We start from the raw sequence: 13,010 nt of genomic DNA, 5'->3' as shown, positions 1-13,010 counted from the left end.
TTTCTCAGCGAGGAATTGAGGCTAACCCTGAGAAGATAAAGGCAATCATCGACATGCAGCACCCAGGCACCAAAAGGAAGGTACAGCAGCTTAACGGAAGGATCATCGTGCTCGGCCGATTCATCTCTCGATCGGTAGAGAGATGCCTCCGTTCTTCAAGACCCTGAGACAGGTGAAGGACTTCTCTTGGTTGGATGAGTGCGGCAGGCCTTCGAGGACCTGAAAAGGTACCTGGCCTCCCCGCCACTGTTTGTAAAGCCGGAAGTTGAAGAAATGCTGTACCTCTATTTGGCAACCTCCCCAAAGGTGGTTAGCTCAGTGCTCGTTCGGGAGAATGAGAGCCGAATTCACCAACCCATATACTACACCAGTAAAGTGCTCCACGAAGCTAAAGTTCGATACTCAAAGACGGAGAAGATGATATTCGCCCTGATCGTGTCTGCACAACGACTCCATCCGTATTTTCAAGCGCACGCTATCGTGGTCCTCACCGACCAGCCCCTGAGGGCAATATTGCGCCGCCCTGACACATCAGGATGACTGACGAAATGGGCAATGAAGCTCAGTGAGTTCGATATTCAGTACCGACCACGACCGGTCTTGAAAGTTTAGGTCCTGGTCGACTTTATTGCGGAGTGCCCGACAACCGACCAAGGATCAGAAGGCGGGAGCCCCGGAGAAGTTGCAATCTCCGAACCTGACCTCGGGGCCACCTGGGTGTTGCGCATCAACGGAGCTTCCAACGCTCGAGGGAGCGGGGCCGGGTTCCTGCTCACCAACTCGGAGGGAGTGGTTACCGAGTATGCCCTGCGGTTCGACTTCAAAGCCTCCAATAATCAAGCCGAGTATGAGGTGCTCCTCGCTGGCTTGAGAGTAGTGAAGGAGCTCGGGATCGACAGCCTCAGAGTCTTCTCCGACTCCCAACTGATCGTGGGGCAAGTTAAAGGTGACTTCGAGGTGCGAGACCCGACTATGGCAAAATATATCCAGAAGGTGAGAGATCTCGTGACACACCTCAAGTATTTCGAGATCTCCCACATTCCCAGGTCGGAGAATGCTTGGGCCGATGCACTCTCCAGGCTTGCGACATCAGCCTACGATGCCTTGGGTCGGACATTGGTGGAGAGTCTTGAGCAGTCGAGCATCGACAGGGCCGAGGAGGTGCTGCAACTAGCGATCGAACCAAGCTGGATGGATCCGATCATTTGGTATCTGACCGACGGAACCAGCCCTGAAGACCCCACGGAAGCCAAACGGCTCCGATGGATGGCCTCCCAATACGTGGTAATAGATGGCCGACTCTACAAAAGGTCATTCTTCCTTCTCTTGCTCAAGTGCTTGGGACCGACTGATGCGGACTACGCACTCAAAGAAGTGCATGAAGGATCTGCGAAAATCACTTGGGGGGTAAATCCTTGGCCTACAAAATTCTACGGCAGGGTTACTACTGGCCCACCATGAGAAAAGATGCGGCCGAGTTGGTTCGGAGGTGTGAGCCGTGTCAAAGGTATGCTAACCTACAACACCGATCGGCCAACCAAATCACTCCTATTGTCACCCCATGGCCCTTTGCCCAGTGAAAGATCGACATACTCGGTCCTTTCCCTTCGGCATTTGGCCAAAAAAAGTTCATAGTCGTCGCAATCGACTACTTCACTAAGTGGATGGAAGTCGAACCTCTGGCGCAGATCACCGAGCGGAAGATGAAAAATTTCATCCAGAAGTCTATCATCTTCAGGTTCGGACTACCGCATACCATTATCACCGACAATGGACGATAATTTGACAACCGAGACTTCCGAAAGTTCTGTGCAAGATTTTATATCACGCACCGACTGACCTCGGTCGGGCACCCACAGTCCAACGGCGAGGTCGAGGTGACCAACCGGACTATTTTGCATGGACTAAAGAGCCGACTGAATGAAGCTAAAGGCCTCTGGATCGAAGAATTGAATTCCATCCTATGGGCGTACCGAACGACACCCCGTGTCCTGACCGGAGAATCTCCTTTCAACTTGGCCTATGGGTCGGAGGCGATGATCCCACTCGAGATCGGGCTACCATCGACTAGAGTCGAACAGTACCAAGAGCCGGGCAACTCTGAGTGTCGGAGAGCCGACTTGGACCTCCTACCCGAACTCTGGTGCGAGGCTCAACTCCACATGGCTTTCTACCGACAGAGGGTGGTCCGATACTATAACATCAAGGTTAAGCCGAAGCTTTTCCGGCTCAGGGACCTGGTCTTAAGAAAGGCAGAAGTTTCGAAGCTTTTAGACCAGAGAAAGTTGGCTCCGAACTGGGAAGGACCCTACAAGATAGCGGACACCTACGGGCCGAGAGCTTACCGACTGGAGACTCTAGAAGGGAGCGTCATTCTCCGGACTTGGAATGCTGATAATCTAAAATTATACTACCAGTAAACCTTGTGTGTCCTTGTTCGAAATACAAACTCAGCTTCAAAACTTCGGAATTTAGAATCTCAGCCCTCCAACGGTGCGTCGGTGCTTGCTAGTAGTACGAACCCCGACACCACGGCTTGGGCCCAGCATTCCATTGGAAATCTGTGATCCAATCAGCGATGGCGCGTCGAACTCTTGCGACGACCAACATATCTACGTTGGTGGAAGGCCGGCGATGGCGATGAAACCTCCCTGAGTTGAAGCCACACCCCTTCCGCAGCCAGCTCCTGAGCAAGGCGACTGGCTAACTTGCCGACTTGGCTCTGGCCAAGAAAGGCAAAATGCCAACGCGACCAACGTCGCGTTCGCGATATGCTGATCAGGTCACGACCGATCGAAGGATATTCGGCTTACCACCGTTTACCATACACGCCCGATAAAGAATCGAAAAATAGATGACCGACCTGTCATCAACTAAATACGCCGAACACTTTTCAACTACCGGACTCTACAAGATGATCGGGTCAAAGAGCTATGCCCGAAGGATGGGCGACGCCCGACTCGACGAATATGCCCGACTAAGGTCTGGGCAACGGGCGCTCGACTTAAGCTCTCGACTGTCGGGTCATACGACGGTCGGGAGGTCGATCTAAAGTCAGAACTCGCTCTGCCTTTACCATGGCGTATGCTACCGACAGATCCGGCTAGCTACCTGGGATCTTACCGAACATCCTAGTTAGTACGTCGGGCCTACGACTTATACGTTTGAAAGCGTTTCGGCAAGGCATACACGACACATCTCAAGATACATAAAGACAGAAAAAAGTTGAAAAGATTTTGATTTCATTCAAACTTGAACTAAGTTTACAAAATTGGGCCGGAGCCCGATTACAAGTACAATAAACAAAAATAAAAGGACAGAACAAGCTCCGACTACTCGCCGGAGTCGGCTTCCTCTATTGGGAGTAGTCCGGGGACGGTCGGCGTATCTGCTCGGGCCGAGGTAGCATCGGGGGTCGAAGCCGCATCGCCTTTGGCAGCTTAGTCTGCGTCGGCCTCCTCCACGGTGGTGCGATCTCCCGACGACGGGTCGGCCACCTCTCCCGCGGCTTGGCCCTCCGACTCTGGAGGGATGATGATGTCGAGATCCAGCTCTGGATACAGGCTTCGGATGGCTTCTCGAGCATCCTCGTACCCTACTCGGTATGAGAGAAAGCCGCTCTCCAGAAGTTTTTCCCGGTATTCATCGGAGCCGCAGAAGTCCTCCACAGCCCGACCTATGGCCTCTCTCGCCAACTCTGCCTCCACCCTCGCTATGTCTGCGTCGGCCTGGGCGGAGGATAAGTTTTCTTCGATCTTGGCGAGATTTCCCAAACTTATCCAGAGCTGCTCGCATTCGGCCTTGAGTTCCTTGACGGAGTCATCCCACTCGCGATGCAGCCGGCGAACAGTATGGGACTTCCGCTTGGCGTCCTCGCGAGCCGACTGTAACTCGATCCCCGAAGCGGCCAGAGCGCCGTTAAGTCGGGAGACCTCCTCGGTGAGGTGGGAGATCTTCTCTTCAAGCCGCACCTCCCAGTCGACCGACTGCCTCAGCTGGTCGACCATAACCGCCTTGTCGGCCTCGACGGCCATGGCCTTATCTTTCCAGGCCGCTCGGAGATCGCCGAATCTCCGATATCCGGCCTCCAGCTTGGACATGTTATAAATCATCTGCGAACAACAAGACCAACCATCAAAAGACTAAACTTATAAAAGATAACGACGAAAATGAAAAGTAAAGGAGAAAGACTTACCCGGATCATGGTCGGGTAGAAGGAGGAAAGCATGTCGGATACCCACTGGTTCTTCATGACCTCATGGTCGGTCGGAAGGATGATCGCCTAGCACAGCCTCCTAGCCAAGTCGTGGTTGGCCAGGGCCAACGCTCCTTCGAGAAGTGGGGCATCGGACGACGTGCCACGGCCGGCCGACCTCCTGTCGTCATCGGGCGCCATCGGGGCCTTCCCTCGTTCAGACACCCAGGCCCTGACGTCAGAAAGGGAGGGCATACTTGAGCCCGACTGGGTCCCTCCCGAGGGCACAGCGATCGCCGATGCAGGTTGATCGGGCTCGCGTCTCTGCCCGAACTTCTTCCACCGGTTGAGTGGCCGGCACATCCTCGACTGTCTCCTCGGCCACCCGTCCCTCGGGTGAGGCTGCTCCCTTGGCCGATCGTTCCTCGGACGGGACTTCGGTGGGCACTGTCGGCATTGACAGTGCGATGATCGGCTCCCGATCCGACGCTCGTTCAGAGCCGGGCTCCGCTCCCACCGCCGTCGGCTTGCTTGGCGGTGCTACTTGTGGCCTCTTGGGAGGCCGTGATGGTTCGGCTCTATGCGCCGGCCTCTTCCGTGCCGCATGTTGTCGAACATCGACCTCCGTTAACCTCACCTTCGGTGGTATATCTGCAATGTCAACAGAGGATCAGCACCAAAAAAAAAGAAAAAAAGAGAAAAGGAGAGAAGAAAAATAGACCTAGGCGAGGAACCGAGCTGAGACTGGCGTCATACAGGGCTTGCTCGATGACGAGCTCCTTCTGCTTCGGCACCGAGATGTCCTTCAGACGGTGAAAGTCTTCTCGGTCCCCGGCCTCCACCTGACTGTTCTCATTTGGTTGGGTTCGGGGGTCCCCCCAGCGGGAAGAGAACCCCCAAGGAACGGGAGAAGAAACAAAGAAGAACTAGTTCTTCCATCCATGAATCGACGATGAAAGATCAGTGATGAAGGAAAGATCCTTCCGAGGGTTGAAATACCACCACTCTCAGGCTTTAGGGTAGGGTCGGAGAACAAAAAAAGCTCGAAAGAGGGAAATACGAGGATTGATCGGCAAAAGCCGACACAATAAAGCAAAGCTGACTACCAGTCGGACTGAGTTCGGCGCCAGCTGCGCCAGACACAGTCCATAGTAGTCCAGCACATTTCGGACAAACTTCGAAACCGAAAAGCGAAGACCGGCCCGGAGGTCCTCGACGTAAAAAGCCACCTGGCCCGCGGGCGGGTTGTTAACCCGACCATCGGCTCCAGGGGCGAACAGCCGAAACTGCTCCGGGATGCAGTACTGCTCCTGAAGCCGATCGATGTTCGGCCCCGAAAGTGAAGAGACCTCCACCTCCGGGGTCGATCAAGAATCGTCAGTCGAGTTCCCCGACTGACTTCCTCGTGGAGAGGTTCTGGCCATGATGCTAGAACCGAAGTCAAAGAAGAAGGAGAAGAAGGAAGAGCTTTTCAAGGAAGCAAGGAGAAAACAAAAGACAACGAAGGCTCCTAGAAAACCCTCTAAGGAAGGACACGGGGACAACTACCTGAGGCAAAGGACCGCTCGGCCAGAGTCTGGACAACATGTTTGAAAAGTAGGGTTTTGGATGCAGGTGACCCTATATATATAGTGCCCCTCAATGGTCGGGATGAGAGCACGCCTAACGAAGATCTCCCAAATCGTGACACGTGACAGCATCTGGGCCTTCCCTCAGTCCGACGATTCGACGCACCTGCCCCAGATCGAGCCACATTGCCTCCATCCGTCTGAACGGATCCGGCCCAATGGCCCCCCGCCACGTGGCAGAAAAGCCGTGGCGGTTCGCGTTCCCGAAGAGACGGCGGAAACGGCGATTCCTATTCCCGATAGGACGTCTGACACCGGTGGAACATCTAACGTCTGGCGCCGGACCGATCAACAGTACGATCGTCAAAGTCGGAGCTTAATGCGATGAACATTCACTCCTTTCGTTCGAAGCCGCCGCCCACGCAAGGACGTTGGCCAGCACGACATCCGACTCAGGAGTGGGGGGGCTACTGTTGGGATATACCGATCGGTCCCTCTTACGCCGACTCACCATCGGGCCCGCCTAACCGGTGCCCGACTCTACCGACCGCACCGATCGATGACAGTCGACACCTTCCGACCGAAGGTATGTCGGTCGGGAAGACTCTTTCCGTTCCCGACTGGCCGAACGACGGGACCCGAACCTCCGACTTTCGCAACGCATCAGATAGACCGTTGGGGGGGGGGAGGTCCCTGGGTCTTCACCTAACGTCCTAGCCGGTCGGCTCCTCCAAACGCCGTACGACTGCTGGGGGCCGCCGTCTTGACAAAGGCATGCGGCATAGCGACCTTGGGACATTGTCCTGCCGAGGACATAGATTAATCCCAACGATTTGACAACCCACGACGACTTGACAGTCCGTGACGACTCTGACAGCCTCCAGTGATTTGACAACTCCCCTAATTGTCTGCGCCATTAATGACGGCACCATGCCGCGCTCTACTATAAAACGGAGAAGGCAACAGTGCTGCAGAGGTTCTTTCGAAGCCCCTGAACTCCCCCTCTCTAGTTCTCTCTCTCTCTCGCTGAGCTCCCCTAATTCCTTTCTACTGTTGCCTAGCCTCTTCTCTGACTTGACCGTCGGAGGATCCCCACTGAAAGCATCTCCGATTAATGTAGACTTTCCTTGCAGGTGCTCGTTCCCGACGACCAGACGATGAGAGGATTGACCGCAACAAAAATTACTCTAAAGTTGGAGAGACCTTTTTTTTTGTGTGTGTGTGTGTGTTAATAACTAATATATTTAAGATTTGAGAAAGAGACCCGAATCTGACTGATAGTTCCAAAATCTTTTATTCCTGTGAGGTACGACTCGATTGGTATGCATCAGCCAAACAACCAGTTTAAATTTCTTGTTTTAAAGAACTTGCTACTCCAATATGCTGACATAATCTCTGCTTGCGTTTTTTCATGTCTGTCGTAGGCTAAGAGATTACATTGAGTGAGGCCATAAAAATATTCTTCTCCACCACAAAGCATTTTTTAAACTTTTATTTGGCATCAGGAGCCAGCAGAGCCTACCGATTTCTCAAAGTAAGGCCTGACCAAGACTGTAACGTTGTTGGATGACACAATGTCTTTTGTTCTCCCTAATCTGTTACGGATCAACAATTTATATCTGATATAAACACAGCATCTATTTCATTAATATTATATCACCTCAAACTAACTGGAACATCATATCAGATATGAACAATACCGTTCAATCAGTTTAATCATGATGATCATTATGACGACCTATATACAACACACTTTTGGGGGAGTGGAGGAACATTAGATGAAATAAATGTCTCATGCTGTTTGAATTTAGATCTTTCAGAGATGATGCGTTCAGTCAACTTGTGTGAATTCCAGTGCATTGCCATCTGGGTCTCGTGTAAAGATTGCTGGCCTCCCCGAACGGCTGAGAGTATACCTAATTCCTGCAATCAATGGGTTTGAGTTATTGAAGTTTCTCAAGGACTGAACTAACAAAGAACAGTATTGACAATGACTTGTGGTGGTCATGTATCATGAACAACAAAGAAATAATACATAGACATAAATATTCTAAAGAAGAAACTGGAAATTAGTCAACAGCAGTTTTGAGTAAGGGCAAGACATTAAAGTCTCCAAAGACTGAACATGAACGAGCGATCAGTGGCCATGCATCAGAAGAAACGGGATAGTAAACAGAACTGAAGAGCAAAATTCACTCAAGGCTGCTCTTAGTTTCCATGACAATGACTTAAACACAAAAAGCATATTCTCTGGTCACATATGAAGTCTACGAGGACTTTACATAGTTTTAAAAAAAGGGGACAGAATGTCCTGATTAAGATCCAGCACGTGATGCTTGTTGGAGACTAACATGTACATCAACAAAGTATCCTAAAACCAAGCACTTCTTCTGGAAACAGTAAACCCAAGTTACACTTTCATATGAACTTCCTTTATATGGAAAATAAACAAAACATTTCTAACCTGTTTTATGCAGCATTAGTTATAGCTTCTCCCAAAATGTAGACATAGGTTAAACAGGTTTCCAGATCAATAAGAAAGAATTTTCTATTGCTTACAGAGGGGTTTAAGTTCATGCAAATAAAATGTGTGAGTGACAAGGTTCATATGGAAGAAAGCAGGATTCTTATGTCGACACATGGTCGTGCAGATATTTGATGGATCCACAGATTGTTGTATTTCAACCTATCTGAACCAAGCTTACTTTCATCAAGGCCTTTACTGTCAAAAAGAAAAGTAACTTACTTGAAAGAATATTAATTGAGTTAATGTGTACACTGCAGCTTCAAAGATAAATACAAGATAAGTGCTCCGTCTATTTATGGAAAGATCGCTAAAGTTTCAATTAGAAGGGTCTTGCACTGGTGTTTGGTTCCACGTTCTTATTTCTTAGAATACTTAGGAAGTTATATGAGAAAAACCATGATGGTTGAGAAAGCTAAAAGCTTTAACAAGATTGAGTGCCCAATAGGAATAGTCCCATATGCTTAAGGTATAAGAGTTCTATATCTCATAGATATATATTAAAATAGAGGCTTCTGTGTTGGTAGAGCCTTCATCTGCCATGTATCCATGGAAAAGATTTTCTTCTTTGAAAATGCATTTATACCACATTTATATGTAGTATATGAAAAGACTTTCTTTTGGAAGAATGGAAGCTTCTAATATTGACACAGCCTCCATCTGCCACGCATCTATGAAAAAGCTTTTTTTTTTGAAAATGCAATTTTATACCACATTTATATATGATATATAAAGAGACTTTCTTTTGAAAATGCATTTAGTAAATGACCTATTAAATAATATTTAATTTAGTAAATGACCTATTAAATAGTATTTAATTTCATGCATGAACCGCAAATTTGATAAAGATAATTGTGGCCCTTCATCTTTTTCGTGTTTTAACAAATCTCTCTTTTCCTCTCTCTCTCTCTCTCTCTCCCCCCCTCCTCCTCCTTCTGTCGATCGCCCCCAAAATTCCAACACCATGAAAGAAAAGAAAGATTTTTTCCTCTATTTCTAAAGTTTAGGTCTCTCGCAAGCCATCAATTGGAGGTATGCTTACCGATTCCTAATCGGAATCTCACAAGGCAGCCATCTATTGCTACCTCTTCCCACAAGAAATGGAAATATGGTTATTAGAGTTATTTTTGTGATCAGATCCCACACATTGGTATATTCTTGCTCTGCCCCAAGCTTGAAGACGTTGCTGCCATTAGTGGTAGTGGTGGCCGGCAGGCGATATCGTCAGCTCTGCCATCAAGAGAGTTGGGCGTTGTGGGAGTAAAGGATTGAAGGAGAAGTGGAAGGAGAAATTAAAAAAAAGATTTCTAAAGTTTTGATATCTAAACTTTTGTTTTAAAAAAAGAAAAATTTTTAAAGTTTAGATCTTCAAAATTCCAATATTAGAAAAAAAAGAAAGACTTTTCTCGATTTCTTAAGTTTAGATCTCTCACGAGTCATCAATTAGAGGTATGCTCGCCAACCAATTCCCGATCGATATCTCACAAGGCCGCCGCCTATCGCTGCCTCCTACAAGAGATGGGAATGTAGTTGTCAGAGGTATTTTCATAATTAGGTCCCATACACTGGTATATTTTCATTCCATCCCGAGCTCAAAGACACTGTTGCCATTGCTTGCTATGGTGGCCGACAGGCAACATTTTTATCTCTACCGTTGGGAGAGTTGGGGGGTGTGGGAGGCAAGGATCGAAGGGAGAAAGGGAAGGAGAGATGGAAGGGTTTAAAAATCGTTAAAGATAAAAATAGTAAGAATAATGGGTTTAGGAAGGGGTTTTGCGGAATCAGGGTTGTCAAATCTTTATAAGATTTGTCCGATAGCTTATAATCCACGCTATGCATAAAAGACAGTTTTCTTTAATTATTTTAACTATTTTTGAAATACATATAGAATAGCTACAATAAAATAGGTAAATAAAATAAAATATTTCTTTAAAAAAAAATCGCATCCCATGCATCGCATGGGGTTACAAGCTAGTTCAACATTGAAATTGGTGACACATAAACTCTCCAACTGACAAAATTGAATTTCAATAAAGCTTCTAATTTGAGTGAAAATGAACAAATGATTTGCATTCCAAAGGATCCCCTATTTCAGATGTTTATTCTACCAATATAGTCAAACAATTTGATTGATCATTGAAAGTTCTATCTTTATAAAGTCTTTTCCAGATGTTTCAAGAGATATTCTTGACTTAAATGAAAAAGTAATATAAGACACATGATGTCCGGGTGGAATATTTGTATGTCTTCATCTCAAAATCTATATCCATCAAACTGTTCTCACGCTATCATAAGTCTGTAGCTTACATATATATAATTCATTTCAGCTGATATATGCAAGCAGGAACAATTAACAATAGTGAAACAAAGATTAGTTGCTAAGCAAACAAGACTGGCATCAATCTTGAACCAGAAAAGGAAAAGCAAAATGGCGTTCATACCCATGAGCAACTCAATAAAATTAAGGGAAGACCTTTTCTAGTCAGCAAATGTGTATGAATGCAAATAGTATCTTGTAACGGTTTGGTTGCACCTTGCACAACCTCAACATGTTAGACATCCATCATAAAAGTTCTGCAAGAACTTTTTGCAATCCATATTCAAATGATTTAATCCTCGAAATCACACTTTTGCAATGAAGAAGAAAGATTTGCATTTCACACAGGCTAGAAGAAAGGAACTAAGCATTGAACACTTACCAGCTCTATCAAAGATCGCCTTAAGCTTGGACACATCTCTAATTGCAATACAAGCATGACGGTCTCGACCACCATGTTCAGGGCGTCCTGTCAAGGGATCAGGATTTGGAAGCTCCATCAAATGAATCATCTCAGAACCCACCCATAACCAAGCCCCTCTATATGGTAGTTTTTCATGTGGCCTTGCTTCATTTATCTTAAGACCTGATTTCATAAGGACATTGTCACAAAGTTTTGATAGGAAATAGTAAATTTAATTAGGGATGGCAATAGGGCGGGTTTGGTGTGGATCAGCCCTTTTTGTGACCCGCTCCATGAGTTAGATACATGGATCCATTCCGCTTCATCAACCCTTGACAGGCTTATAAACTTAATCCAAACCCTTTATATTTTCAAAAATTTGGATCCTGACCCACTCCATGAAAATCCATTTAAACTTAAATAAATTTATAAAATTTAAATTTTCATTATTGATGTTGTTTTTTTTCTTTATTCGTCCCACTCCAACCCGTCCCAACCCAATTTACTCCACCCCTGACATATTATATGTCTTTACCTATTGATAGATCTTATCTTATAAATAAATTTCTTGTCAAAATTCCTACATCTCTATATTATTATAAAATAATCATAATAAAAAGATCTAACAGTGTCCACCCTTTGACCCATTTAGCCGATCCATTTACCCACCCCATCATGGGTTGGAGCAGGTCGGATTTGCAGGTTACCCACCCCATTGCCATCCTTAAATTTAATTGATTCAGCATGACATCCGACATACCCAGAAGGTCTTTATAAAATGCGAGTGACTTTTCAAGGTTTTCGCACAGCAATCCAACATGGTGAATGCTAAAAACCCCATAATCTTTATCTGCATCAAACATCAAAAAACTTATTTTAAGAAAGGAACTAGAATGGGGGAAAACAAGGTATTGACATGTCAAGTTTGAGAAATGCAGGCTTAGCATGTAGGTTAAGATTTAGCAGCAAAATTCAACATATTTGTATACCATGTCCAACAAGCAACATCACCGAATTTTTGGTTAACAGATCAAGAACCGTCTCATTATCTTCCTCTATAATAGCTGAGTTTTCATCCTAACATTTTGTTAAGTTGAAGCTACGCCTTGTTAAAGTTTGAATAAGTTTTTCGCAACAACGATTGATGTCTCATCAAGCTATTAAAAATAGCCATTGACCAAGCCATATTGCTGCAGTCTGCGGAGTATAGCACAGTTCATCTCAGTTGAGAATATCTAAAATCACACCAGACGAATATGCAACCCACTTTTTTCCAGATCAACAATTACAAGCACAACTTTGAGCAAAAGTCCAATGGATCACATCCTCTTATTCAGGTAAGGGTTCTTGTCTTGTCAAGTATATCTAGTATTTTCTACCAACATATATGGATTCTTTTCTAAAGAAATATATGCTATTAAATTAAAAAATTCCATAGTTTACTCACCCATGTCTAATTGTAGCTAAAATTATATATCACATGCAGAACCAAAATTATCATTTTCAATTCTCTCCATACCGAAATAGTAAAGGATGATTCATTAAATTTTAAAAAAAAAATTCTAACCATCGGCTTTGTTGGCAGCAATATCCACTTCTCTCGTGAGAAGATCCCCTTCAGCTGATCCTTTAGCTTTCCTCAGCGAATAAATTCGGTGATTCCTTTCTGATGTAACAAAAGGACGGTGGCTATTAGCTGAGACCAGGCCAACGGATTTGGAGATGAGGACTCTAGGGTTCACCTGTAAACAAAGATGAAAAGATTCGGCTTTCATTCGTTTGGATCGCCCACAAATCGAAGGAGGAGAGAGAGAGAGAGAAGAAGGGGGGGGGGGGGGGGTGGCTTACCGGATTCGAAGGAGGGGAGAAAGGAGAGGAGAGGCACCGGACCGCCATAGCCGCTGGATTCTGGGCCTTTCCTTCGCCTCCCAACAGAAATTTATACTGAGCTTATTCTTTAAAAAAAAAAATTCTGGTTCTCGACCGCCTGCCGAATTCTTTAT

General features: G+C 46.2%; 1 protein-coding gene across 3 annotated transcripts; it reads right to left on the bottom strand.

The window, feature by feature from the left end:
* Window positions 1-7,383: 7,383 nt before the first annotated feature.
* LOC105040397 (uncharacterized) lies at window positions 7,384-13,010 on the bottom strand. 3 transcript variants are annotated; one of them, XM_019849613.3, is made up of 6 exons: window positions 12,856-13,010; window positions 12,575-12,749; window positions 11,768-11,857; window positions 10,987-11,190; window positions 9,721-9,796; window positions 7,548-7,686 (listed from the first exon to the last, which is right to left on the bottom strand). In XM_019849613.3, the coding sequence occupies exons 1-6, from the start codon at window positions 12,901-12,903 to the stop codon at window positions 7,680-7,682; spliced, it is 600 nt and encodes a 199-aa protein (XP_019705172.2). In that variant the 5' UTR covers window positions 12,904-13,010; the 3' UTR covers window positions 7,548-7,679. The 3 variants fall into 3 exon arrangements, with proteins under 3 accessions (XP_010915204.2, XP_010915205.2, XP_019705172.2); XM_010916902.4 differs by lacking the exon at window positions 9,721-9,796 and having other exon boundaries at window positions 7,384-7,686; XM_010916903.4 differs by lacking the exon at window positions 9,721-9,796 and having other exon boundaries at window positions 7,384-7,686; window positions 10,987-11,073.

This window comes from Elaeis guineensis, chromosome 3 (assembly GCF_000442705.2).
Source record: "Elaeis guineensis isolate ETL-2024a chromosome 3, EG11, whole genome shotgun sequence".
NCBI classification, from domain to species: Eukaryota; Viridiplantae; Streptophyta; class Magnoliopsida; order Arecales; family Arecaceae; genus Elaeis; species Elaeis guineensis.
This window is presented reverse-complemented; position numbering and strand designations above follow the sequence as displayed.